The sequence below is a fragment of the Lipomyces doorenjongii genome (assembly GCF_038497915.1).
Source record: "Lipomyces doorenjongii strain NRRL Y-27504 unplaced genomic scaffold V1508scaffold_70, whole genome shotgun sequence".
In the NCBI taxonomy this organism is placed as follows: Eukaryota; Fungi; Ascomycota; class Lipomycetes; order Lipomycetales; family Lipomycetaceae; genus Lipomyces; species Lipomyces doorenjongii.
Window position 1 is genome coordinate 63 of NW_027118137.1, and position 26,861 is coordinate 26,923.

Below are 26,861 nucleotides of genomic sequence, written 5' to 3' on the forward strand. Positions count from 1 at the left end.
CTGTGTTATCGTGGACTTGTGGAACTTCGAACGTGGTCAAGTGCGCAACTCGCTTGGGTGCGCAGCTCGCTTGTGGACTACGTTAGTTCTTGTTCGTTAGAATTAGACAGGTCCATGCAGCTAATCTCCGAGCACATGCTGAAATGCAGCATATTCACAGATCTTTCTCGAAAACGACAGTGATCACTTAGACCGTAAATTATATGTTGCTTCGTATATCGTTCTCTGCTATTTTTATAGTGTATGTAATTTGTGTGAAAATTTTGATCGTTGTCGGCGGCTCAACTTCACGCTGCAGAAAATGACTAAACAGGGTTGAAGTTTGCGGCCGCCATTCCCAGTGAAGTGTGAGCCATTCTCGAGCAACGCTCACGGTCCGACAACGTCCGACATTATTTACGTCTTTGTGTTCCAGTGGATTATTGTATCCTGCCGCGATGACTGTTCCCCAGAAAAACTACGTTCTGACCAGGAGAGCTGGTGCGTTCTCCTCGATCTTTTCAGGCAGGAGTGTGCAGAAGAACTAACGACGACAGGTCTCCTGGAAACTTTCTTTATTCAGCGGAGGACTTTGGACTACTACACAGATGTTGTGATGTGGGCGACTTTCAATTCACCCATCTCGCGGCCACGAATATATTATTCACTGACCAAGTTAGTGTCGAAGAATCCGGCGATGCGAGTGCACGTTCTCAATCCCCTTGCTGACTATCCTACGTTGGCGTATTTTGACACAATTGACTTCGAAAAAGTCGTGGAATATCGGACGATGCCAGAGATCAACATGGAGCAATTGATGACAGAATTCGACAAAGCCAATTTTGATTATTCCGAACTTGAGACTCCGCTATGGAAAGTGTGGGTGTTGAATGAGAAGACAGTGGTTTTTGCGTTTGATCACGGCGCCTTAGATGGCGTTTCTGGTGCAATTTTTTTGGTCCAATTGGCAGAATATTTGAATGACGAGATTGTGGAAGAGGACGTTCGTTCTTTGGCCAAGTTTGACCCTCTGGTTGAGCCGAATCCGGTTATCGACGACATACTTCCACCGAATCCCAACTGGATACCGCCAGCAGTTCCAACTACACCTCTACGTCTCCCAAGCATATTTGCGCCATATTCCTACCCAACTTCCGGTGATCAGTGGCGTATAGTCAGTGTTCCTCGCTCCTCAGTCACGGCACTTTTGATGGAATGTCGTAAGCGCAAAGTCGCCCTTACGGCTCTGTTCCATACCGTTCTTCTCACAGCCATGTCCCGTGTTTACCCCACACCGGAAGGGTTCGATACAATGATCCCTATCAGCTCCCGACGATTCTTCCCCGCGCAATACCCTGATCCAGAGTCAATAATGGGCAACTATCTGTACCATTTCAAAGAGATCTCACCCGCCCAACGATCGACATCGCTCAGCTGGGAAGAAGTCATCCGTTTCGACGAGAAAGTGAAAGCCAGCAGCGGTGATCACACAAAATCTTTCATTTTGGAGAATCTGGTACCGCAGGTCGGCAGGATTCGGGAAGTGATGCAATCAAAGATAGGTAAGGCCCGTGAAAACGACATAGCACTCTCCAACCTCGGAGCGTTTAAGTTTCCGAACGGCGGGGCTTTTGAGGTGCAGAGTGTGGGATTCTCGCAGTCAAACGCCCCGATTATGCCGCCAGTTAAAATGAACTGCGTTGGTGTCTTAGGCGGCGATATTACGATAGTTGTTGGATGCGCCGAGAGTGTGACAGGCAAAGGCAAGTGTGATGCGATTACGGAAGAGGTGAAGAAAATATTGGCTGAACTTTTGGAGGATGCGGCACTAAGAGAATGATTTGGAAACCTTTCGCGGTGTAACGACGGAATGATATATTTATAGAATTGGGCTTAGAGATGAATAGAGTTCTAGAGCTATTGCGATGATGAGTAATGTCTTGTAATAGCGTTGTTCTATTAATTCCGGAGTTGAGGTACATAACATCGATCCGTCGCCCAAAAAATTCGAGATGTCTTGCATGAGTAATTGCAGGCACGGGAACTAGCCATCCTCGTCGGTGAGTGGAGAGTGCTGATCTATATTAACTTGACACGATTTAACCCCGGCAACCACTATAAACCATCGTCGTCTGGGTAGTGAGCGTTGCCATCCAAATGGACCTATTCGGTTACCACAGTTAAATATACTAAACTTTCAAAATATATAGAGTGTGACCAAACTCGATCGAGGGTCTAGGACTCTTATGAGGGCGACGCAGCACACGAGCAAATTCCAGGTGTGCGGATGCTTTAATAGATGATTGGACCCTGGCGAGGTATGATTCAAGCACGAGGGGTTGATATTGGAGACAACGATAATTACATTGGGCCACGTTACTGGGTCCTGATATCTGGCAAGCGGCGAGTTTGTGACAGAATAGTATGCAGTCGTGGCCCTAAATTAGACGAACAAACATATCTAGTTCTGAGTTTCATCTCTGCAGGCTTCACCTTTTATTTCACGAATTCAGATGTCTGCAGCCCGTCGTAGTCGAATGGTTGATTCTGCTTCGCCACCCAGTTTAGCACAGATCAGCACAAAAGATTGTCACAATTCTATTATGGGGCCTAGATAGCTCGACGCTCCGTACGCACTGCATTTCATAGCCAGACCCTAGTTACCCGAAAGTGTGGAACGAAAATATGTGACAACAGACAGACATCTCAAGCAATCAGCGCGTGTTCGCCGGCAGAATTAAGGCCGACTACCGCCTCTGCTTGTTGCGCCACACCGGAGAATGGTGATCATGCTGGGTGGGAGCGTGTTGCCAGCCATACAATACACTGTGATTGTCGCACGTGGCGGGATCGTCCCACGTTGTTGTTCCAACGGCACTTCGGTGCTGCATCCGAATGCAAGGAATATGAGTGCCAAGTATCGCGCCGCATCGGCTGTGGCCACGCCAACAATGGACATCTCGGAAAAAGTCGACAGTTTCCTCGCCATTTGGTGTCTCGGTCTCGTGAGCTTGCTACTGCGAAGTGCCACTATTCCCATGGACTTCCCTCCGCGGTTCGTCGTCCCACGTGGCTCCTAATCTGTTCAGTCATGTCATCTCCTATCTGATCATAGCCGTCCTTACCGGCTGATTCAAATACTGACCGGCTTCATTTTTTGTTCCGTCCATCATAACCTCGATCGTCTCAATAGCTGCGGCACTAGTTTGCGAAGATGGGCAACACGAACGCTTCCTTCAGCTCCAACGACATCACGGCTGACGGTGAGCAGCATCAGCCCGACCTGGAGATGTATACGCCGAAGCCATCCAAAGTGCAGCGTCTGGCCGCTATCCTCTCTATCGTGTGCGCAGGTGCTGCCCTGATCAGTGACGGCTATCAGAACAGTTTGATGTGAGTGCGCTCGTCTCTTTACCTGTGCCATGTACCCTCGGTTAATGACATGTTAGGACTATGACGAACGTGCTCTTCGGCATCGAATACAAGAAGCAATATACGTCGACCGTCTCGACTCGTGTATCGAACGCGCTCCTCGTCGGCGAGATTATCGGTCAAGTCGTGATCGGCTTGACGTGTGACTATATGGGGCGCAAAACTGCTCTTGTCGCAACAACCGTCCTCATTGTCGTTGGCGGCATTCTCGCGACTGCGGCACACGGCAAGACCATTGAAGGAATGTTCTGGATGTTAGTCGTTTCGCGTGGTATGGTTGGATTCGGCACCGGAGGTGAATATCCTGCCTCGTCAACCGCAGCCTCCGAGGCAGCCAACGAGGCCGCGCTCACAAAGCGGGGTCCCATTTTCATCATGGTCACCAACTTTCCGCTAGCGTTCGGCGGACCTCTTGCGATCTCTATCTTTTTGATTGTCCTTGCCGCTGCTGGAGAGAACCATTTATCTACTGTTTGGCGTGTTAGCTTTGGAATCGGGTGCATCTTCCCTCTAATTGTGTTTTACTTCCGCCTGAAGATGGCCACGTCATATCTCTACAAAAAGGGTGCGATTAAGAAAAATGTACCCTACTTTCTTGTGCTCAAATACTACTGGAAGACACTCATAGGCACATGCGGTGCATGGTTCTTGTACGACTTTATTACCTTCCCGAATGGTGTCTTCTCAGCCACAATTCTTGCCAGCATCGTTCCCGACTCTGCCACTAATCTGCAAAAGACAGGTGAGTGGCAACTACTTCTCGGTACTATTGCTCTTCCAGGTGTTCTTGTCGGCGCCTATCTGTGCAATATCATTGGCCGTCGTGCCACTATGATGCTCGGATTCTCTGGATACATTATTTTCGGCCTCATCATTGGCTGCGCTTTCGAGCAATTGTCGAAGATCGTTCCACTATTTGTTATTTTCTATGGTCTCATGATGAGTATGGGCAATCTCGGTCCTGGGGATATGATCGGTCTTTTATCCAGCGAGAGCTATGCCACTGCCGTTCGCGGAACATGCTATGGACTCTCCGCCGCACTTGGTAAAGTCGGCGCCGCCGTCGGAACCCAGTGCTTCAAGCCTATTCAGGCTAACTTGGGCAAGAAATGGACATTTATTATCGCTGCCATCTGCGGTGTCTCTGGTATTCTGGTCACATACTTCTTCATTCCGCACATCACAGGAGAGGACTTGCGGGTCGAGGACGCTAAGTTTGAGGAGTACTTACTGAAGAATGGGTGGACTGGATCGCTTGGTGCGACTGGATCAGAAGAAGACCTTAAGGACCAAGAGACGAATAAAGAGCTTGCCAATGATTCGGAGAAATCTTAATGATAAGCTTGGTGTAAATTATTTGTATCACATTCTCGGTTATATGTTCTGGATTCCTATTCTAATGCATGAAATTAATTAATTGATGTTGGTAAAATGTGCGGCCGGCTGCACTTTTTAGATTTTTGAACAGTAGCCAATGATGCTGCACTTCATTTATTGAACAACGTACTTCATAGCGAGTGTGCCACACCATAATAAAACTTTTTCTGCCTTTTATTATGGCGTGGCAGACTCGCTTGTGTGGCTCGCTCGCCTATGAGAACTGGCATCAGCATAAGTGACTGTGAGAATATAGAACCCTTGAACGCTCGACTGATTCTAGTCTAAACAAATACCCTAGGGGCTATAGAATCCACAACGCAAGTTAGCATATCATACGTGACGGTAGACAAGTTGTGACCATAGCAGGATCCTATCCCTCCTTGGAATCGACCCAGAGCGTGTAGAGCGAACTGTAGGAATATGGGTCATTCAGAACAAATTGCCAACGACGAAGGAATCTTACACACTAATTCGCGCTCCTCAGCAGTCATCCGTTTGGGTAGTAGTCTATGACTTCGGCAAATCGACCAAGAGCCTAAGTTTTGGCAGATAAATCACAGTATAATACGGGACGTGCTTCGTTCTCATGCCACCTCAATTTAATGGCAGGAATGCATATCAAATAAATATCTCGGATCTAGAACACGATTCTACTCCTCCCCAACTTGGCAACTTCAACATGGCAGTCAGCTAGAAGTCGAGGTCCGCTTCTTCGGTGAGTCACGGCGCCTTACGGTTCGGACTATGTCGGATACAATATCGGAAAGGCAACACCGAAGTTGGGACCGTAACCTGATGTCGGGACTCTTACCTCGCGATATTGATGGACATTCTTCGTTGCAGCTTTACGACCTATTTCTGGCCATAGCCAGATATTGATTCATTATTGGGAAAACATTGCATAGCAGTAATGTATTGCATGTACAAAATAAAACAGAAGATAATACTGATTTCTCCAATCCCGTCTAAACCGCAATCTGCGTGACCTTCACCTCCTTTTCAGTCTTCATCTGGCCACTCTCCTCAAGTGACTGATCATCAACACCCTTAGTCTTCTCCTCGAGGCCGGCAGCAACCATACCATTCTCCTCGATAACCCGCTGAGCATAGTTAATTCCCCTTTTTATCTCGCGTTGCTCCAAAAGCATTGGAAGTGGAAGGAGAACAATCTCAATCACCGACATGACAACGGACCAAATATAACCACCCAAAAATCTTGGAGCAGAAGGAATGGGCCAGGCAATGATAGGAACGACACAGTTGATCACGACCCATCCAACATTAATAATGGCAATAGAAGTCGATCGAGCCTCAAGGTCATGCGACATGAACTCCGCCAACCAAGGAACGATTAAGTTTGTGGGACCGTTAGCCAGTCCAAGGCCAATGAAGGCAAAGAATTTAGCTCCATCCGGGATTTTCCAAACCAAGAGAAGAACATTGCAGATCAAGATCAGGATACCTCCGTACAATATAGTCTCCCACCTGTTCTTGCGCCAATCTGAGTAGAAGCCGCAAATCATAGTCGAGACAATCGTAGCAGCATAACTGATGGTAGAAAGATTGTTGACCATATCAGGTGAGTACTTGCTTTTCCCAGAGGCCAATTTCTGATCGTCAAGCCAAAGCCCGTATGGCAGGCCCGAAGGATAAGGGGTCATCCAAAACAGGTTGCCAACGACGAAGAAAACGTATATGCGCCAGTTGCCGAAAATTCTCTTAAACAAACCCTTGCCAATGCCACGAGTCTTAGCAAAGCCGTCCTTTAGCAGACGATCAACACATAGCTGCTTCTCGCGCTCTGTTAAGTATCTCGAGCGGGTACGATCCGGAACATTCGGGCAGAAGAAAACACCAATGAGAGCACATGGAATCGTGATAATCGCACAAACAATAAAAAGCCATCTCCAACCTTCCATCCCATGGGCACCATTCAAATTCAGGTAAGCCGCTGATTGGAGATAGCCTGCAAACATAGCTCCGAGAGGGTAGACACATCCGTAGATAGCATTTCGTTTTCCGAGTTCCTGGCGAGTGTACCACGAGTTCACGATGTGGGCATTACCAACCCAGCAGGAACAAGCAGTGACCCCGACGAAGAATCGCATGACCAAAAGCTGATTATAATTTTTGATAAACGCAGTACCGAGAGTGAAAAGTCCCCACATAATCTCAAAAGCAGGAAGATAGTACTCCGCCGGAAGGCGAGTAAGAACAATATTAGAAGGAATCTGGAAAAGAGCATATCCAACAAAGTCTAACAGAGTCAGTGAGAGACGTGCACAAAATTCAAAGCCAGTGACTTACACATAGAAGTAGCAAATTGCAGTTTGTTGCCATCGAGGTTGAGATCGTCGCCCATACCAGCATAGTATGCATTGGTCAAGGCTGAGACATCCAAGTTCTTGGTGAAGAAGGCGATGCACGAGAAAGAGAGAACCAGCCAGTCAATCTTGTAGACCAAGTGACGCTCCTCCTTCGACATACCCTTCGGGTACCAGTCGATAAATTCTGCAAATTTGTCAAGGGCACCCATATTCGACACTCAGAAATCCAAAAGAGTAGGTGGGAAACGACAAGAGGATCGGTGACGAGCCCAAAAACAGTCGATGAATTCAGTTGGAGGTGGCAATGTCGGGAGTATTTATGTACTGGTCATCTTGAGTCGCGATAACATATTCCGCTATCGCATCTCCATACCACTGATTTGCAAAATAGGCTTCAGAGCGGATATCAACACAGCCTTAGCCTCAGATTCAAAGGACGCAAGATAGCGTGAGAAAACAGTATCATTTGAGAATGAGGCGCAGTATACAATACTATGTTGGAAAGTACACAGTTGCTTAATCCGATATGTTAGCTATGTGGGCAAGTACTTGCCCGCATAATCTGGGAGTGATCAACGATGCAGTGGTACGGTCGAGCCGATATGACTTTAACCCATTAAAACATCTGGTACGCACCAGATCTTTAGGAGGAGCGTCCTAATTCAGATTCCATGGGCAAAAATACACAAGAAAACTGAAAATGGACAAAGGGTGGCGGCCAAGAATGCACAAGAAATCCGCGTCCAGACTACTGGGTTAGGGTATTCTAGATCTCAATGTCCCCATAGTCGGCGGGCCGTATCGCTGTTAACTCCCGTTCTTCACCAGTATATAGTACCAAAAACTAACTCATAATATAAAACTGACATTGTATTGTGACATTAATTGCGATACACGAATTTAAAGAATATACATTCAATCCACTACCCAATCTAGACAGACACTGAATTTACTTCAACCTCCTTCTCATTCTTCGCCTGACCAGACTCCTCAAGTGACTGTTCATCATCCACGCCCTTAGTCTTCTCCTCGAGGCCAGTGGTAACAATTCCACTCTCCTCAGCAATCATGTGCGCATAATTAATTCCCCTCTTTAGCTCTCTTCGCTCCAAAATCATAGGAAGGGGGAGGAGAACAATCTCAACCACCGACATGACAACAGACCAAATATAACCACCCAAAAATCTTGGAGCAGAAGGAATGGGCCAGGCAATGATAGGAACGACACAGTTAATCACGACCCATCCAACATTGACAATTGCAATGGAAGCTGAACGAGCCTCAAGATCATGCGACATAAACTCCGCCAACCAAGGAACAATTAAGTTTGTGGGACCATTAGCAACGCCAAGACCAATGAAGGCAAAGAACTTGGCTCCGTCGGGGATTTTCCAAACCAAGAGAAGGACATTGCAAATCAAGATGAGGATACCTCCGTACAACATAGTCTCCCACCTGTTCTTGCGCCAATCTGAGTAGAAGCCACAAATCATAGTCGAGACAATCGTAGCAGCATAAGTGATGGTGGAAAGATTGTTGACCATATCAGGTGAGTACTTGCTTTCCCCAGAGGCCAACGTCAGATCGTCGAGCCAAAGCCCGTATGGCAAGCCCGAAGGATAAGGAGTCATCCAAAACAAGTTGCCAACGACGAAGAAAACATAGATACGCCAGTTGCCGAAAATCCGCTTGAACAAACCCTTGCCAATGCCACGAGTCTTAGCAAAGCCATCCTTCAACAGACGCTCAACCGCTAGTTGCTTCTCGCGCTCTGTTAAGTATCTCGAGCGCGTACGATCAGGAACGTTCGGGCAGAAGAAAACACCAATGAGAGCACATGGAATCGTGATAATCGCACAAACAATAAAAAGCCATCTCCAACCTTCCATCCCATGCGCACCATTCAAGTTTTTGTAGGCAGCTGCTTGGAGGTAGCCGGCGAACATGGCTCCGAGAGGGTAGACACATCCGTAGATAGCATTGCGTTTTCCCAGTTCCTGACGAGTGTACCAAGAGTTCACAATATGTGCGTTGCCAACCCAGCATGCAGTAGCAGTGAATCCGACGAAGAATCGCATGACCAATAACTGCTTGTAAGATTTGATGAACGCAGTGCCCAAGGTAAAGAGACCCCACATGACCTCAAAAGCGGGAAGGTAGTACTCGGCCGGAAGACGAGTGAGAACAATATTGGAAGGAATCTGGAAAATAGCGTAGCCGACATAGTCTAACCAGTGTTAGTACGTGATCCCGACGCGATTCACAGCAAATGACTTACACATAGAAGTGGCAAATTGAAGCTTGTTGCCATCGAGGTGAAGATCGTCACCCATACCAGCGTAGTATGCATTACTCAGAGCCGATACATCCAAGTTCTTGGTAAAGAAGGCAATGCAGGAGAACGAGAGGACAAGCCAGTCAATCTTGAACACCAAGTGACGCTCTTCCTTCGACATACCCTTCGGATACCAGTCGATAAATTCAGCAAACTTGTCTAGTGCCATGTTGGATATCGATCGCGAAGTGTAAATGCCAGAAAGATGAGAACTTCGAGACCAGTAGTTGACCAGCCAAGAAACAGCAAGGATATTCTCTTAGGGGTGTCGATGATGGTATTTATATTCACCGTTTATCTTCACTCTGACATTGAGTTTGGTGTTGGCGCCAATATCGACTGTCGGGGCGGCATCTTCAGAGAACGAGAGATAACTGAAACAAGTATGAAGAAAAGTACACATAACTATGTTACAAGGACTCTGTCTCCTTATCGATATGTAGATAGAGTATCTCGTTTGTGTCACAAGCACAGAGTCGCAACAGGGCGGCTTGGCCGTGGCGAGGACTAGCGAAGACAGAGACTATGTATGGTACGTACCAAGTAATTCATAATCTTCTGTGTGAGCTAGTGGTGTATTCCGGTCTCAACAGATACAGCCAAGCAATTGCAAGTGTGCGAGCCAAGAAACCCCGTAGCATACAAGTACAGGGTTATTGTAATGCATCGGTGCTTGGGTTAGGTTTCTTGTCCAATTTTGGAAACGCACTCTATGTCGATCTATTATCGCATTGATATGCACACGAAGAGGTATATATGAAAATTCCAAAGGATTAATGGGAAATGATATTACATTAAATGACAGGCATGCATATATAAAAGCACAAACTAATACTTGAGCCTTATAACTCGTTTAGACAGCAATAGCATTGACCTCAACCTCCTTTTCATTCGCAGCCCGAGTAGGCTCCTCAAGCGACTGATCATCAACGCCCTTGGTCTTCTCCTCAAGACCTGCAGGGGCCAGGCCACTTTCCTCAACAACCATACGCGCGTAGTTAATTCCCCTCTTTAGCTCTCTTCGCTCCAAAATCATAGGAAGAGGCAGGAGAACAATCTCAATCACCGACATGACAACAGACCAAATATAACCACCCAAAAATCTTGGAGCAGAAGGAATGGGCCACGCAATGATAGGAACGACACAGTTAATCACGACCCATCCAACGTTAACTATGGCGATAGAAGTCGAACGAGCTTCAAGATCATGCGACATAAACTCCGCCAACCAAGGAACAATTAAGTTAGTGGGACCGTTCGCCACGCCAAGACCAATGAAGGCGAAGAACTTGGCTCCACCGGGTACGTTCCAGACCAAGAGAAGAACATTGCAAATCAAGATGAGGATACCGCCGTACAGCATCGTCTCCCATCTGTTCTGGCGCCAGTCAGAGTAAAAACCGCAAACCATAGTCGACACAATCGTAGCAGCATAAGTGATGGTGGAAAGATTGTTGACCATAGCCGGGGAGTACTTTTCTTTCTGGGAGTCGAGCCAAAGCCCATATGGCAAGCCAGAAGGATAAGGAGTCATCCAGTAAAGATTTCCAACTACAAAGAAGACGTATATGCGCCAGTCGCCAAAAATTCTTTTGAACAAACTACGGCCGATGCCACGGGTCTTAGCAAAGCCATCCTTCAACAGACGCTCAACCGCTAGTTGCTTCTCGCGCTCTGTTAAGTATCTCGAGCGCGTACGGTCAGGAACGTTAGGGCAGAAGAAAACGCCGATGAGGGCACACGGAATGGTGATGATGGTACAAATGATAAAGAGCCATCTCCAACCGGCCATACCATGGGCGCCATTCAAGTTATTGTACGCAGCTGCTTGAAGATAACCGGCGAACATGGCTCCGAGAGGATAAACACAGCCATAAATAGCATTTCGCTTTCCTAGCTCCTGGCGAGTGTACCACGAGTTCACAATGTGTGCGTTGCCAACCCAGCATGCAGTAGCAGTGAATCCGACGAAGAATCGCATGACCAATAACTGGTTATAAGACTTGACGAACGCAGTTCCCAAGGTAAAGAGACCCCACATGACCTCAAAGGCAGGAAGATAGTACTCGGCCGGAAGGCGAGTGAGAACAATATTGGAAGGAATCTGGAAAATAGCATAGCCGACATAGTCTAACCAGTGTTAGTACGTGATCCCGACGCGATTCACAGCAAATGACTTACACATAGAAGTGGCAAATTGAAGCTTGTTGCCATCGAGGTGAAGATCGTCACCCATACCAGCATAGTACGCATTGCTCAGGGCGGAGACGTCCAAATTCTTTGTAAAGAAGGCAATGCAGGAGAAAGAGAGGACAAGCCAGTCAATCTTGTACACCAAGTGGCGCTCCTCCTTTGACATACCCTTGGGGTACCAATCGATAAATTCAGCAAACCTGTCTAATGCACCCATGTTGGATATCGATCGCGAGAGCCAAGAAGGAGAAGACTACTGGGAGCTACGAGCCAAGCAATAGTAAGAGAATGGTCTTGGACGGCGGCGACAGATGGAGTATTTATTTCCACGGTTCGACTTGAGTCGAAATAACTTCTTCTGCACTATCTTATCGGCACGAGTTCGGTTTGCCGGCATGGCTTTTGCGTAAATTGACAGTCCGGGTGGCAGAAGATAACTGAGACAACAGTATTGTTTGATAATAGCAAAGTATAGTGTACAACGTGGTCGAAGTACCAGAATCAGTAGACAGAGTGGGGGCGACAAGAAGAAAGTAAATTTAATACGGTGTCCGAATCAGAGGACTCAAGTAGATCTGGTTGCTATGCGAAGAAGAGTACATCGCAGAAGAGGAATATGGGAGTAGAGCAACCAGATGACCCACGGGCCGTCCTAGTCATCTTGCGGTAGCAGCATTGTTGCAAGATAGATGCGGCATATGCACCACGAACAAGGCAGAGTTTTATCCTTTGTCTCATTATCATAGTGGCGCACGAGCGAGTCAAGCAGGTATCTACAAAGGAGATAAACCCACTTAAAAATTATACTTAAAGCTAATTTTGATTTAACCAATTACCGAAGGTTTGCGGCACCTGGCCATCCAGCTTGCTTTCTACAGGGGGCTGTATGTCTGGCAACGACACAAGTGCGCTTTTATATTTCCTGCGATTTTTGTCATATCAGAGTCCCTTAAATCTATCGGGGGATTGCGAGTGTCCGGTGACAAGAGAGAGATGCATGACAGCTATTGTAATCGACGTAAACACTAGTCAGTGACTGGGACAATGGAACCTTCGCCTCGCCACAGAGGTAGGTAGAAAACTCACTGAAATGGGCTTAGCAGCACTATCTTGACTATGTGAGATCGTCTGTGGTGGGCGACTCGCGACCGTGTTTGTGTGCGGATTATAATGGCTAGCTCCGATAAGCCAGACGGCGCAGTGCGAGTACCTCGCTCAGGACCACTGAGACCGTGGTACCGTACCTGCAAACCTGTGCTACCGTACCGCTTTAGCGCTGCCACGAGAATCTCACCCTTATCTCGAATCACGTGCTCTTGGCCCCCGATGCTCATGCCTGCTATCGTACGAATTTGTATCGAAGTAACACTACGCTACTGCTTTTAGCGCAGTCCTTCCACTTCGGTTTTGAAGCTGTTTAACCATCTAATTTGGCACGATGGTGTGTGTCTTATCAGTATAATGATTATTTGCTTATCATGGTGTCTTTGGGCGGCAGTGGCCTGTCCACCTATCACACTACTACTTGGACGGCCGGTGCGCATGTAAATTCTAAACAGCTGTTGGTCGCTCACTATCTCGGCCGCCAGACACGATCGCACGGTCCGCAGAGCACTCGCCCTTCACCGCATCGCACACAGACCCGATAACAGATGACGCAAAATAATCAACCTCGCGTTGCATGGCTAATGGTTCTACGAAGCGAACGACTGTACCGTGAAGGATTTGGCGCCTACAGCTTTGTTAATAAAACCCGGACGGTATGTTTATTCCGAAGCCAGAGGCATCCAGCTTCCTGTTAGAGTAACCGTTAGTTCATTTTGCGCCAGACATTCTCCCGATTGAGATAGGGCCTTGGCGAGTCTGGTGTGTTTCATGTATACTAACTATATAAATGATTTAACTTCGATTGGACTGGTCTCTGACTCTTAGCGCCGGTAAGCTAGCTTTAATTCTGAAGCGTTGTGCAGTTATCATTTATTTCCACGATTCTGCACAGCTATGTAGATGCCTGCATCCGATTCTGGTATTAATTAGTCGGGAAGCAATCCACAGGCATCCAGCTACTCGTTTGAGCAGCCCCTAGCTCATTTTGCCGAAGGCGGCGTCCGGTCGACTCAGACATTTGGTCTTGGCACGTCTTCCGGATGCCCACCTCGTGATGGCTCACTCAGCAAATCGAAGATTAACTTCGTGGATTCGACTCCTAACTCGTTCGAGCTAGACAAATGCGGGTGTATTGCCGGCTTCGTAAGCCTTCGCTCGCTTCACTTTCGCTAGTGCCAACGCCAAAGTCTGTCCATCTTAACCAGCAATCGCAATTGCCTGGCAAATAGAGTTATAGATAGCCGATCTCGAAACTTTAAATTGGATTGAAAGCACTGCGGCACATATCCGCTACCCTGGACTTCCTGCCTTGGTCTGCCTGCCAATGGCCGCGATCAGAGCGTAAATTGGCCTTGCAATTACAAATTTGTGGGGAGAATAACATACTCTTATCAACGAGCGGGACCATTGATGCTCAATTCACATAGTATTGGTGTCTGTCGGTATAATATCTCATTACCCTTGGCACGTAAGCTCTGTGCATGATGTTTTGCCCCGCCCCGACACATCAACTATTATCAGCCACCACGCGGTCGCCCGAGTCAGCCCGGCAGACTCACACGAGAGATTACGTAGCGCTGGTAAACCTTCATGTCAAACAAGTAAAATGCATGTGGAACTGAGGACCTGCTTTCTCGGATTAATCAGTAGTAATTTATTATTGTCAAACAGCAGGCTCCGAAACCTTTTACCAAAAGTGATTGGAGCCAATCTGACAAGTTCCTGCACTTCGTTCCTGTGCGCATTGGCTCTTGTGCAGATTGCTGAGCTTGCTGTACAGTTAATTGTACGAAGACTCACGTGTAATTGCATTTAGTCGGAAACACTCCAATACACAGTGAGTTGTGCTGGATGAGATAACATTTAGGCAAGGGCAAAGCCGGCATAGGCGCTCGGAACTTATCGGCAAGGAAACTGCAGACGTCTACTCCTACCACGTCTGGGCGCACTTAAATTGCGACTTGGCGTGCCTGGAATTGACAAGATAGTGATAAGGACCTGTTGAGGATCACTCATGTCGACAAGGAGTTGCTGAAAGCACTTGCAAATTTCCGCCAACTTTCAATTTGGCATATTCAGCAGAACGTCATGAAACATTGCCGATAAATGTTCTCGAAAATGCTACATATGTCAGCAGTCAAGCAACTTGACTTCCGGAACACCGAGAAAGCCACGGAGCAGCAGCTATCACAAGAGAAGCATGGTCTCCTACGACGGCGAGGAGTACGGGGATTCCTATGAGACGAGGGACAAAGAGAGCGTCGACCTTGGTGATGTAACAGAATCACAGTCAAGTCGGTGGCCCGAATTTGAAGCTCTCTGCGTCAGAAAGGGGACGGAGTGTACGTCGCGATATCCTAAATCGGTCAATACTCACTACTAATATAAGTATTCTCGTGGCCGGGAAGACTGGAGTTAAGACTGACATCTGCAGCGTCGTCGCACAGTTTGAATCCGTGCAAGGGAAATTCCACGTCTTATGACAAGAAGACTTTTGTTCGAGCGATGGTGGTCGTGCGTAGTATCAGCGCACCAGAGAGGTTCGCCCATTGGGCAACTTTGTTTCACGATTCCATCTGGCAGTCTATCCAAACATGTTTCGAGCAACTGCCGTCGGTCGAGGAGTTATGTGTAGTATGGTTGGTTTTGGGTCAGGTTGGTTTGGTTTGACCGATTGCTGTCTTTGCATCTCGGACAACGGAAATCGTATGTGATAACGAGATCGCGAGCTGCGCCAACGATCGCGGGAGGGAATATTCGAAACGAATGGCAGGAGAGAGACATGTGAGCAGTTTATCTTGTCAACTTTCTGCCATATTACAGATCGACATTACCAATTGCGTTGAGAATTTCTATAGTATGATTAAAAAGTTATACGGGCAAGTTTCTATAAACACAAGTAGGTATTCGGCGTTATTTCTACATCTGCATACGAGTAATACAATTAAGTGCTCACTCAAAAGTCATAGGCACACTTGCTTTATCTAGTCCAACGTGTTAAGGAAATGCAACACGCACAGCTGAAAAGTGACGTACCAAGCGCATCAAAGGGCTCCGGCCTGCCAGAGTTATAAATGGCCCCCCTTGCCTATTCATAAGTCGGTTGTTGGTGAGTTACAAGCGATGCGTCAGAACGGCGATGAGAATTAGAAATCCAAACAATATTCAATGTGACTGTCTCTTCGGAAAATACTTTCTGTCCTGCCAGAGGATGTTGCGTTTTTGATATATTGACAGAATTTACGAGATATCGGACCCAATTATCCAGGAGAAGCCGTGCGATCAGAGATTGGTTAGTGCTCTGTCGGCACGCACTTTCTTTCAAGGAAATCCTTGATGTTACGTATTCTGCAATGGGTTTAAAGGACGGTAAGGAATGTCACGCTGGACCTGTCTATGACTGCATGGCCACTGTTGGCTCAACTGATTCGGACCGGACGCCGTGTTCTGTTGGCGTATGGCGCAATGTTCACGCCGTAAATGTCTGTATTATTCTAGACAGTCTCATCGTTTTGATTCATTACTTTCAAAGGCAGCCGTCGCATCAATGAATATAGTATACATTACGCTCGCGTAGATTTGTATGTCTGGATCACAATCTCGCAATGATTCCTGTTGGAGCTATCATTATTATTTACACGATAGCATACGCCGTCCCATCTTGCTTCATTGACCGTCTAAGTCTCTGCGGATTTGGCGCTTCAGCTAACTGCATGCCACGGGAATCCTGAGATCCTTCCGCTACAAGCGACAACTGCCACTGGAACTTCTTGATGGTCATAATCACGCCTGTAATCATCAGACCATTACATCGACTTAGCCATGACAAATTACGTGTTCGATACTGCAAAATATTGTTGCTATGAAACCAAAGCAGGAACTTAGACATTAAAGTTTTGTACATGGACAGAATTCCAGCTGTAGTCGACTGTACTGAGGCGAATCATATGTGCAGTAATTGGTTCCTCTCCATCCAGTTTTCGTCAACCTTGCTCCCGGCAGCTTCCACTTCGATAACGGCACGATGCTGGCAATTGAAGCCCAGGGTCAGCCGTCTCATGGCAGTCCCTACTGCATTTGCGTGGTCGATGTGCTCGCGTTGTAGCTGAACGTCAATTGCTCATTGCACTTCTTGCAGTAATGGTAGTGATTTTCCTCGGTATGGTAATAATATATAGTGTTGTCGAGTTTGAGATAGATTTAGTCGGTTGGAGGTTGATCCTCAGAGCTTAACAGATTCAGGATTAAATGGACCGGATTATTATTCGCTCGACAATCATTGACCAACAAATCTATGACCAACTAGCATCTATGTAAAAAAGTCGTATAATCTGTACGGACAACAGCAGTCAGAAATAAATATACTTCCCCATAATGTACACCGAGATCTGGCTGTTAAGTCCATGGACAGAAAAGCACGATCAGTTGTCAAAAGGAGTACAGCTACACCAAACGCAGGTCATTAACATAGCCAGTAATCATCTGCGGACATTCAGAGGCAACCCATTCGTAAGCAGATGAAATCGTAGTTGTAGTTGTTGTGCTACCGAAGAGCCAAGTTCTGCGTGTTGATTGGAATCTACCAAGGTTACGCAGGATTGCTGCCCACGAGGATTTTTCCAAGTCTGCTGATCCACGCAGTTCCGATAATATTGCTCCCACCATCGAGACTGACTAAGTATTATATGTTGAGTGTTAGACTAGTATTCGCCTATACCACTATTAATGTTGTTGGTTGAGGATGTGAGCTGCGGCGTCGACATCAACCGACTGCGGCTTTGGGCGAGGACGCCGCACCGAAAACATGTTCGTGGCCACTTTCGCAGTCAATGTATCCTGTGCGAGGTTGACACGAATCTGCACTTTATTCTGTCCCAGAGTCGTACACGTCTTGCTCTCGCGTCGCCTTTTGCTACTGCTACTGCGTTCCGCCCGCTTATTGGGCTCGTGCCCGCTCGTCTATAAAGATGTCGCCTGCCGCTGCGTCACCTGAAGTCAAGGGCAACCTCAAACCACGGCCGCCTCCATCACAATCGCCAGCAACCTCCTCGTCCTCGTCCAAACGGAGCTCAGAAATGGGTGCAACGAAAGCAAGACAATCGGCTGGGTTTGTTACCCGCATCAAGGACTTTCTCTTCATCAATCTCGTCCCGCTAGGTACCTCGCCAGCACAAATACCAAGCAACCTCTTCCAGCTCGCCGTCTTCCACATCTATCACACCGTTCTCATCTTCCTGCACATCATTCTGTCTTTCTACTATCTCTTTGCCCGCCAATACTACAGAGCCAAGAATAACTTTCTCGCCTTCCTCTATCACCATCATCGCACGCCGCAACTGATCGCCCAGGATATCAAAGGTCTCGCAAAGACCCCCCAACATGTTGGTATCATCCTCAACTACAAGGAAAATGAAGAAGGTGGTGGTATCGAAGGATTGATGGAACAAGTTGCTGACGTTGTCTCCTGGTCAATTGGCGCGTGTGTCAAGACTCTCACGGTGTACGAGCGCACCGGCAAGCTTAATAAGTTGCACGAGGCCACGTACAAGGTCATCAACAGGACACTAAAATCCTATTACGGAGAGACAATCCCCGTTGTTAAGCTTAGTACTCCACATGACAAGACCGTCTATCCAGAAGAAATGGCCACCGATCCTGGTAAGTGCGGTTATTTCAGCAATTTATTGGATAACTAACGAAGTTATTGTAGATATCGACATTGCATTCATCTCCCAACAAGATGGCCGTGAATTTCTGGTTGAACTTACGCGCGAATTTGCCTACAAGGCTGCAAAGGGCGAATTTGAGCCATCAAAGCTCACTGTCGACAATGTCGACAGACTTGCAAACCGTAAGAGCCCCAACATTGATCTTGACGAAGCCAGTCTAATTATTACTAGAATTGGTCATTACTGAGCCCGAGCTCATTGTCTTGTTTGGTCCCAAGCTTGATCTCGACGGTTTCCCTCCATGGCAGATCCGTCTCTCCGAGATCTAGTAAGTTTTCTTGTCTCCAGTTCTCGAACGAGCTAACATAAAACGCAGTTACGCTCCATACAACAACTCAGTTACTTACAATGTCTTGCTTCGTGGCATTCGCCGATATTCCAAGTGCAAGATTAATGTCGGTAGGTAATTTATCCTGTTCGAATTGTTATGATATAATGTCAGAGACGCACTACATAATAATTGTGGTTTTGCATGGAGTTAGCAAGTGGCACGGCGGCGCTATGATTTATTTGCAAGGTATATATATTTGCTATCGTTTTATGTTTATAAGGATTCTAGAATTTATGTACATGGTGGATGGACGAAATTGCTCTGTGACAGAAAGTTAAAATAGAAAATTTATTTATGAAATGTAATGTAATATCGGGCAACGCAAGTTACAAGTTGCTGTCTTCTAGTTCGTTCGTTAGTTCAAAAGCAGACACAATTGCAATTGCGTCCATTCGTGTGTCGATAGTTTGTTTGGAAGATGATTGCAAAAGCTCACAGTCCCGAACATAGCGTAAATGACTATCTGGTCAACCTGTACTCGCTCGTTTAGCTAATATCTCTGAAGCTGAATGTGCGGCCAGAAAAACGGAGCATGCAGATTGCGGACTGGCTTAGATGGATTTCGAGCAATTAGTGAAGCTCCTCCCATCTAGAATATGATGCTGATCTTCACCGGCACACGCTCGAGCAGTCAGATTGATTATGCCGAGCCTCTTATAACATTTATTCTTCCATTAAGAGACTGCATTATGGTCTTTATGGACTTCTTACTTGGATGCACTCTACGGCCTACGGGAATTTGTAGTTATTGAGACGTGATGAATATGGTAGTTTACGCGTTTTATTGCGCGTCGGGCAGGCACCATGCCGCACGAGGACTGCATTTACAGACTCTTCTGGTTTAAGTATGTCGATTTCCTAATTTGGAATTAACACAGCTAATTAGAAAAGTAGGGTAACCTTTAGTGGCCATAGTTAAGCACCTACGCACCCGTTATATTGTACGAAGTATAAATTTTGAAGAAGTACAATCAGTGTAAAGTGGCCTAATGAACTCACTATTTCAATTTCAGCCTGATGACTGCAGCGTTTTGCAGTTGTGTTGGAGATGGTACACTTCGGGACTAACCTGCATGCACCATACTGGGTTCAGAATGCGATGAGATGCGGGTAAGTGATCAAACTCTGAGACGCTCCTCAATAATTTTCGACACTCGAGGACCGTCATCCACATCCTCCACGGCGCAAGCTGTCTGATTCAAAGCATCAATTTATTTCGAAGATAAAATACCGTTGGGTCACAGATTTAGCGAATCTTAAATCATCCCAAACTTCTAAAAATTTCCGCATCACCGCACAACCCAACGGCGCGCAAGTTTTCAATATGAACATTCGGCAAGCAACAGTTGCGGATCTTCCCGGCATGCAAAGTGCCAACCTCACAAATCTGCCCGAGAATTACATTTTGCGGTACTATCTCTACCATGCGCTAACTTGGCCGCAAGCGTCTTTCGTGGCGACCGACGCGTCAGGTCGCAAGATCGTTGGGTACGTTCTTGCCAAAATGGAAGAGGAGCCCACGGATGGAGTGCCGCATGGCCATGTTACTAGTTTGGCTGTTATGCGAACATATCGACGAATGGGAATTGCGGCAAAACTTATGGCGCTGGCATGTATGTCGGATTGAAATAATGGTATAGTCTTGATTAAAAGGTTGGTTAACAAGCTATCCAGTGCGAGGTTTAGCCGAGAGCTACGGAGCGAAATACGTCAGTTTACATGTCCGAAAGTCGAACAGAGCAGCACTGCATTTGTACCGAGATACATTGACGTTTGAGTATGTCCTGCTTTAGGTGTTTTCAAAATGCAGAGATAAGGATGCGCTAACACGTCTATTTGCAGGGTAATGGAAATTGAGAAAGGATACTATGGGGACGGCGAAGATGCGTATGCCATGAAGTTCGTAACATTATATCATTAACTGATGTTTTACCACGATAGGCTAATGGAAAATCACAGGAAAGATTTGTCGTCACTAGAAGACATCGATTCACGGGTAGAAGAGGAAGACGATGCCTATCTCATTGAAGCGATCGAAAATTTAAAATTATCGGAGGACGGTCGCGTGATATAAACTGAGTGCGAATAAAACTCACAAGTTTTTGTACAGTCGATAATTGTAATAGACGAATGTAAATATTGAGAATGATCTATTATGAGCGGATCCGTGTTGATTTATTTCCTAGCTACCTAGCCTAACGGTCTCCGGTTAGTAAGGTTTCTTCCCGCTATTTTAGAAATTTGCTATTTTGACTATCCCGTTCTCGGTGAGAACGTGGGTACGGCACTTCGTCTAGATCGTATGTCATATGTAGATGCTTTGGAACTTGTCACGGTCGTCGCAGGTTTCAGCACTCCGTTCTAGTTGTTCAAGCTTATTCACGTCGCAAAACACATCACCCTATTCCTTGCGAATAGAGCAGGTATGCCTTGTATTTTGCCTCATATATGACCCGCGACTTAATTTTAAGTCGAGAAGGAAATAACATAGAGCGATCACAGTTCTTCGACTACGGCGGCATTTAGTCAAATATTTAATAAATTGACAATAGCCTAAGTGAAGTAAGCTGTATGTAGTAGAGTTAAGTTATCTTGGCATAATTACAGAAACATCTGAGGTAGTGCCAACAAATTTTCCGATAACAGGCTCAGGTTCGCGTTGACCCACTGTAAGCTTCTTCGCATTCGGTAGACTGTTTGTTACGCAGAAAAATCAAATCGGTATTGCAACCTCAATCCCCAATATTCAGTGCAACGTCGAACTTTAGTTCATTTGAATTAAATGCGCTCAATTGGACTTAACATGACTTGACGGCTCTTCACAGCAAGTTAACTTGGAGTGTAATGTTGGACCAACTTGAACTCAATTTGACTTGCGGGTCCAAGGTGAGTAAACTTAAGTGTTCCTCGCTCTAGTTGTGCGTCTGACACAGTACCATGATTGAAATTCGAGGCTATGTCGCCAAGTCGCCATCGTGTCATGATTAAATCGGTTGCCTTGGAAGTAAAAGTCGATGAGCATATCTCCGCATGTAGTCTCTTGAAATGTGTATATATTCTTACAGCGTCAGTGAGAATTGATAATGCCGTGCATGATAGCTGCATGCATGGATGCGGAAGTGACGCCTATTATGTCACAGTGCTCTAGCGGGTAGGTGCAGAGGCGGGGTGGGAAGGTGAAGCAGGAATATTCCCTGACCGTAACACCGACAGAACGAGATGGCGCCGTAATCGCAAAAGATGAGCGCATTACTCGAGTGTCGAATAAGTTGTACGGCTGACCGAATATAATGGACAAACATTGTAGTAGTAGTCTTAGCGGTAACGGTTGACCGATGCAAGCTAAGCTGCAAGAAAGCCAGGTCTAGTAATGCTGGCTTCGTCTCAGATTGAAGCAAACTTACTAGGACAGACAAACCGCCGCATTGTGGATGACCTTAATGCAGTGGCAATCCAGTCGCCAACGGCTAGAGTGCTGAGGGCAGCTTGGAACCAACATTATCCAATGGTAAATTATGGAACCTTTAATTGCCATCCATAATCTTCAGTTCTACATGATGACTAAATATTCCTACCGTGCAGCAATTACTTGAATCCTTCTTAGTACTTAAAAAATTTCGGCAGGACCGATGACATCCTGCTCTCTGATTGTCGACTGAGTGCCGTTGACGTTGTCGATGACAGTGTAGATCGGCTCGGTCGGCATGTTCGGGGTTACGACGTTTTCTGTCACCTGAGCGTTGTGGATATCATTCTCTGCACAGACAACGTTGGGAATGACATCGTGAATGACACCGGTGCTGGACGGCTGAACCTCCGATTCTAGGCCTGTTGGTAGTTGGCTATATCAGCCTTGTTCAGCTGCGAGAGGACAGCAGGACAACTTACCTTTATTGGGGTGGTAAGTAATCGCGTCACCAATATGGTATTTTGGTCCGGCCATTGTAAGCACTTTGTAGCGGAACTAGAAATCGATTATAAGGCGCGTGTGGAGTATGCTAATAATGTCGAGTTCGAGTTCATCTGCCCATTAGGGACTTATATGTCGATGGCAATTCGTCATCAACGTGGTAGACACTCGAATCGCCTCTAATGCCAGTTGAAGCCCAAGACCATAGTTGCCCTAAACGCCAGCTGTAGATTGTGAAGATTCGGATCGGCAGTCAAAGAAAGTGGTTACGTTCCATTTGGCAAGGAATGGAGTGTCGAAGACGTCAGGGTGACGTCGTCTATTCGACGGTTAGATGAGCCGCAGTTGAAATTATATCCCCGTTTATTCGCCGTTATCCCTCTTAGCACGTGTCCGTTCCATGCTTGTAGTATAATGGGCTGTGGCATGCGTCACTTATAGCTTCACAAAGGCCAATCAGGAGCCGTAATCCGTACATGGCGTGTGTAGTCTTGCAGACTGCCAAAAGCATAACGAAGACAGACCACAGAACCTCGGCAGTCGGAATAAGGATAGAGGGGCGGACGCGGTTCATGATGATTTGACTAGGGACCGCGCCAGTTAGATACCCGATGTTGAAGAACGTTGTAAGAAGGTTACGCTTCTGGCCATGCATATGCAGCTAACTCTGTTAACTAACTCATAATTCTTGCGTAGTATAATGAGTATCAAAGACGTACATCCACGCTCATACCGGAGACGTAAGCATTGCTGATGTTTGTCTGGTCGAGATACTTAATCCAGTCTGACAATAATGCATACAAAAAAATATATCCGCTGGACATATATGCGTTCCTCGCGCTCCTTTCCAAATGTATCCCATATAAATCTAAGTATTCGCTGGGACTTAGTGACGTTCTGCGTGGACTGCGGTACCGCAATATTGGATTTCACAACAATATGCTGATGGGATGCCGCGATCTTCTCGGTAGTCTGGGTTGGATCCTGCTCGACTGATAGGACGTTAATTTCCTTGTCGATGGAGATCTTGGCGAACTTGATTAGATAATCGCTACGCAAAGGATTGGCGACAAGAAACTGGGCTTGAAGAATTGCGCACACTTATATTCGGACGATGAGAGCGAAGTCTTCGCGCAATCAATACTTGCAAGTTACGCAATTCTCTGACCAATTTGGTGACAGAAATTCTTATCTGCTGCATGTCGCTGTGCCTGGTAGCGCAGATGCATTGGATCGACTGTTCTATAGCCCCTTCACGACATTTTCGCATGCAAAGACGAAAGACGTATCAGTAGATAAAATTTCCACGTAAACGATAACGATTTGCCATGTTCTGCACCCTAGGTAGTCAGAAGCGGAAGATAAATTTCGCATTATTGCATAAACCGTGCCGGACTGCAGGCCATGTACGCGGCCAGTCGTGTCAACCTTTCTCTGGCTGTCCCATTGCACCTTTAAATTGTTACGCACTTTAATATCACAATATCTTCTTACCTTCTAGCTCATAATTTAATCGACTGCCTTCAATAGTGTGTTCTAGAGTCCACTGTTAGCATCTTAAACCAGTTGAGCTTATTCGCGGGAATATTGGGTTGACTGAGAGCTGGGAACGCCTAGAACACATGGAGACTAACACTGTGCTTCTGCAAGCCATAACCATATGCTCTGTTAGATTACCATATTATTTGTAATTCTCGCCTGTAAAAATTTTCCCGGCAGAATTGGCTGATGCAATAAGCCTTCTTGGCCAAATCCATGCCCAGTGTGCATCAACGGAGCTTGAGCTGTCAAACTTTTAAAGTTTAAATATTGGATTATGAGGTAAGTTAACCTTATAGTTTGGTATATTACCGGAAAGATATCAAATTTTCACAGTAGGTCCGTTAGTTTATTATGTATATTTCAAATATAATATCCTCTTCTTAGGAGCGGGCGTGGAGCCTACAGGAATCCTTCTCCCCTCACGTTCTCATCCCACTCCGGAATTGAGCGGAAAGAGCTTGCTCGCTTGTAATAAAGGAGGTGTCAGATCAAATCCGCCAACGCAATGACGATATCTGCAAGCTAGACTCACTGTTACCTGATGGTATATGCTACGCACGACATATTATGAGCTTAATTGTACGCGTATGTGCCTGAGGCAAGTCTCACAAAATCTAATAACTTCGTATTTTAGTCTCTGCAGTTATTGATCTATACTGTTAGGAGATGGGTAAGTCTTTGTTTCCATTCCTGTTGCGTCGGATCTGCAGCCCAATCGCTAGTCCACACCCGAGCACAGGCGAGGTCTCTACCCATTTTGGATCAGCCAATGAAGGAGTAATATGAAGCATTGAATGTGTCACAACAAACGTGGATTGCATTTGACACTAGCTGCTAACTAACTCCCCGTAACTCACGCATTAAAGTAATGTTCTATAATTCGGTGTACCATTAAAAATTAATTAATGAAAGTAAACATTGCTGCCAATCAAAACAATACATCTATAACGCAAAAAAGTCATAAACCCAACCAGCAACTCCTCTGAAATATATACAAGCTATGCGTTTACAGAGTGGTATATCCACCATCGACAGCGATATCAGCGCCGGTAGTGAACGAGCTAGCCTTACTCGCTAACCACAACGCAACACCCTGTAACTCATGCGGCAGGCCCATACGTGCCATTGGCGTGCTCTTGATCCAATGCTGAACCATATTGGGATCGAACGAACTTACGAGCTCTGTCTGCATGTAACCAGGACTGATGGAGTTGCATCTAATCTTGTACTTAGCCCACTCGGCCGCGAAAGACTTCATCATGTGAATTACGCCGGCTTTGGAAGCGTTATATGCGATCTGACATTGTGGAAAGTTAACGATGTGACCAGACATGGAGCCAATGAATATGATGGATCCGCCACCGCGGGCTTTAAGGTACGGGAATGCAGCCTGGGCGGACAGGAAGGAGCCGGACAGGTTAATGTTGACAAGACGTTGAAATCGAAAGAATGGATATTCCTCGGCAGGGTAGTTTCTACATCCGTTAGTCAATGGTACTGAAAAAATAAATTGCTCGAAGTGACTTACTCAACGATACCTGCAGAGCAGACGACGACATCAATTGCACCAAAGTCTGCATTGATCTCAGCAAAGACGGTCTTCATGACGAGTTCGTCTGTGACATCGGCTCTGTAAAAGTGAGCGGAAGTGCCATACGCTTCCTGAAGAGAGACAGCAGCGGCTTCTCCGACCACAGGGTTGATGTCGAGGATGGCTATGCCTGCCAGTCCGGCAGAACATAGAGACGCGGCCATTGCATATCCCAGGCCCTGAGCGCCACCCGTTACAACAGCAACCTGGGAAGCCAGTGAGAACTGAGAAAAGACAGACTCCACCACAGTAGCGGCCGCTACTGGTGGGCTGGCAGCAGGGACAATGTCGTCTTCTGAAAGTGATGGTGGAACCATTTGTGTGCAATGTAGACTTTGATACAGGATTCTTGAGAGGCGTGTGCCGGCGATATTTATGTTACCGGTGAGACAATAGTGAGGCAATTGATAAGCAATGACTCTCCTCTGGTAGTGTCGGTAGTGATAATTTTGCTATGGAGAGCGGAGTGGAGAACGACGGCACGACGCCTGCAACGAGCTTAGTGGAGCGGTGTCGTGTCGTGTCCCTTCCCCAGTCTGGCTCCGCATCCGCCCGCCCCACGTGGTCCAAGACACCGGCACTACTTTTAAATAGCCAGACGGCGGCTCCCCCGGCCGACAACCCCAACTGACAGTCAAGAACGCCACTCGAGCTGATTTTTCAGCATATAGTTAATTTGTAAATAACTACTTTGCTCTCTGTCGGGGCAAAGATCGCCGGCGTCTATCAGTTGTCAAGGAGGGCGGGTTAGGGCTCCTTGCCATTTCGCCTAAATGCGGATCGACCATGTTTAAACCTTAAACAGGTCTCACGTGCAGGCTCCACAGCTAAAGCCGTCACGCGCTCACAAAGCGGATGCGATAGGCGACGCCGACCATGTAGACCCGGACATATTTTTGACATCTCCGCTGTGGATGCCAATAATAGCAGCCCACCTCCACTCCATCGAATCGATAGCAATCATACCCCCACTCTTTCACGACTCCATAGATATCAAATTTTTAT

At 46.6% G+C, this 26,861-nt stretch overlaps 9 protein-coding genes across 9 annotated transcripts; 4 read left to right on the top strand and 5 right to left on the bottom strand.

Annotated features, from left to right (window-relative positions):
- The first annotated feature begins 297 nt into the window (after positions 1 to 297).
- Positions 298 to 2,155, top strand: V1508DRAFT_375805 (alcohol acetyltransferase). Its single transcript, XM_066937582.1, has 2 exons — positions 298 to 480; positions 537 to 2,155. Exons 1-2 carry the CDS (start codon positions 438 to 440, stop codon positions 1,817 to 1,819), a joined length of 1,326 nt encoding a protein of 441 aa, XP_066793450.1. The 5' UTR covers positions 298 to 437; the 3' UTR covers positions 1,820 to 2,155.
- Positions 2,156 to 3,193: 1,038 nt separating this feature from the next.
- On the top strand, positions 3,194 to 4,746 carry V1508DRAFT_434794 (major facilitator superfamily domain-containing protein; the record flags this gene model as incomplete). The annotated part of the gene is made up of 2 exons (XM_066942039.1): positions 3,194 to 3,372; positions 3,429 to 4,746. 2 exons carry the CDS (start codon positions 3,194 to 3,196, stop codon positions 4,744 to 4,746), a joined length of 1,497 nt encoding a protein of 498 aa, XP_066793451.1.
- A 932-nt stretch (positions 4,747 to 5,678) lies between these two features.
- V1508DRAFT_457734 (major facilitator superfamily domain-containing protein) lies at positions 5,679 to 7,804 on the bottom strand. The gene is made up of 2 exons (XM_066942690.1): positions 7,099 to 7,804; positions 5,679 to 7,048 (listed from the first exon to the last, which is right to left on the bottom strand). The coding sequence occupies exons 1-2, from the start codon at positions 7,325 to 7,327 to the stop codon at positions 5,757 to 5,759; spliced, it is 1,521 nt and encodes a 506-aa protein (XP_066793452.1). The 5' UTR covers positions 7,328 to 7,804; the 3' UTR covers positions 5,679 to 5,756.
- Positions 7,805 to 8,129: 325 nt separating this feature from the next.
- On the bottom strand, positions 8,130 to 10,071 carry V1508DRAFT_424575 (major facilitator superfamily domain-containing protein; the record flags this gene model as incomplete). Its single annotated transcript, XM_066941314.1, has 2 exons — positions 9,397 to 10,071; positions 8,130 to 9,345 (listed from the first exon to the last, which is right to left on the bottom strand). Coding segments are annotated over exons 1-2 (1,442 nt in total), but the record flags the coding sequence as incomplete, so codon positions are not given.
- A 235-nt stretch (positions 10,072 to 10,306) lies between these two features.
- Positions 10,307 to 11,863, bottom strand: V1508DRAFT_406287 (major facilitator superfamily domain-containing protein; the record flags this gene model as incomplete). Its single annotated transcript, XM_066938765.1, has 2 exons — positions 10,307 to 11,583; positions 11,635 to 11,863. The coding sequence occupies 2 exons, from the start codon at positions 11,861 to 11,863 to the stop codon at positions 10,307 to 10,309; spliced, it is 1,506 nt and encodes a 501-aa protein (XP_066793454.1).
- A 5,725-nt stretch (positions 11,864 to 17,588) lies between these two features.
- V1508DRAFT_424581 (Decaprenyl diphosphate synthase-like protein) lies at positions 17,589 to 19,236 on the top strand. Its single transcript, XM_066941315.1, has 4 exons — positions 17,589 to 18,411; positions 18,464 to 18,604; positions 18,654 to 18,750; positions 18,799 to 19,236. The coding sequence occupies exons 1-4, from the start codon at positions 17,721 to 17,723 to the stop codon at positions 18,887 to 18,889; spliced, it is 1,020 nt and encodes a 339-aa protein (XP_066793455.1). The 5' UTR covers positions 17,589 to 17,720; the 3' UTR covers positions 18,890 to 19,236.
- Positions 19,237 to 19,966: 730 nt separating this feature from the next.
- V1508DRAFT_424583 (acyl-CoA N-acyltransferase) lies at positions 19,967 to 21,215 on the top strand. The gene is made up of 5 exons (XM_066941316.1): positions 19,967 to 20,426; positions 20,488 to 20,590; positions 20,656 to 20,712; positions 20,773 to 20,945; positions 21,000 to 21,215. The coding sequence occupies exons 1-4, from the start codon at positions 20,138 to 20,140 to the stop codon at positions 20,885 to 20,887; spliced, it is 564 nt and encodes a 187-aa protein (XP_066793456.1). The 5' UTR covers positions 19,967 to 20,137; the 3' UTR covers positions 20,888 to 20,945; positions 21,000 to 21,215.
- Positions 21,216 to 22,930: 1,715 nt separating this feature from the next.
- Positions 22,931 to 23,660, bottom strand: V1508DRAFT_266075 (uncharacterized protein). The gene is made up of 2 exons (XM_066936465.1): positions 23,443 to 23,660; positions 22,931 to 23,384 (listed from the first exon to the last, which is right to left on the bottom strand). The coding sequence occupies exons 1-2, from the start codon at positions 23,545 to 23,547 to the stop codon at positions 23,106 to 23,108; spliced, it is 384 nt and encodes a 127-aa protein (XP_066793457.1). The 5' UTR covers positions 23,548 to 23,660; the 3' UTR covers positions 22,931 to 23,105.
- A 1,611-nt stretch (positions 23,661 to 25,271) lies between these two features.
- Positions 25,272 to 26,173, bottom strand: V1508DRAFT_359914 (uncharacterized protein; the record flags this gene model as incomplete). The annotated part of the gene is made up of 2 exons (XM_066937126.1): positions 25,272 to 25,740; positions 25,794 to 26,173. The coding sequence occupies 2 exons, from the start codon at positions 26,171 to 26,173 to the stop codon at positions 25,272 to 25,274; spliced, it is 849 nt and encodes a 282-aa protein (XP_066793458.1).
- Between the last annotated feature and the right edge of the window lie 688 nt (positions 26,174 to 26,861).

Coding starts and splice junctions, on each gene's coding strand:
- V1508DRAFT_424581 (XM_066941315.1), top strand. CDS start 17,721: ATGTCGCCTGCCGCTGCGTCACCTGAAGTCAAGGGCAACCTCAAACCA. Junction 18,412..18,463: donor AGAAATGGCCACCGATCCTG/GTAAGTGCGGTT, acceptor AAGTTATTGTAG/ATATCGACATTGCATTCATC. Junction 18,751..18,798: donor ATCCGTCTCTCCGAGATCTA/GTAAGTTTTCTT, acceptor CATAAAACGCAG/TTACGCTCCATACAACAACT.
- V1508DRAFT_457734 (XM_066942690.1), bottom strand. CDS start 7,327: ATGGGTGCCCTTGACAAATTTGCAGAATTTATCGACTGGTACCCGAAG. Junction 7,049..7,098: donor GCAATTTGCTACTTCTATGT/GTAAGTCACTGG, acceptor TGACTCTGTTAG/ACTTTGTTGGATATGCTCTT.
- V1508DRAFT_266075 (XM_066936465.1), bottom strand. CDS start 23,547: ATGTCCAGCGGATATATTTTTTTGTATGCATTATTGTCAGACTGGATT. Junction 23,385..23,442: donor TCTCCGGTATGAGCGTGGAT/GTACGTCTTTGA, acceptor TAACAGAGTTAG/CTGCATATGCATGGCCAGAA.
- V1508DRAFT_424583 (XM_066941316.1), top strand. CDS start 20,138: ATGAACATTCGGCAAGCAACAGTTGCGGATCTTCCCGGCATGCAAAGT. Junction 20,427..20,487: donor AAAACTTATGGCGCTGGCAT/GTATGTCGGATT, acceptor CAAGCTATCCAG/TGCGAGGTTTAGCCGAGAGC. Junction 20,713..20,772: donor GAAGATGCGTATGCCATGAA/GTTCGTAACATT, acceptor GGAAAATCACAG/GAAAGATTTGTCGTCACTAG.
- V1508DRAFT_375805 (XM_066937582.1), top strand. CDS start 438: ATGACTGTTCCCCAGAAAAACTACGTTCTGACCAGGAGAGCTG. Junction 481..536: donor CGTTCTGACCAGGAGAGCTG/GTGCGTTCTCCT, acceptor TAACGACGACAG/GTCTCCTGGAAACTTTCTTT.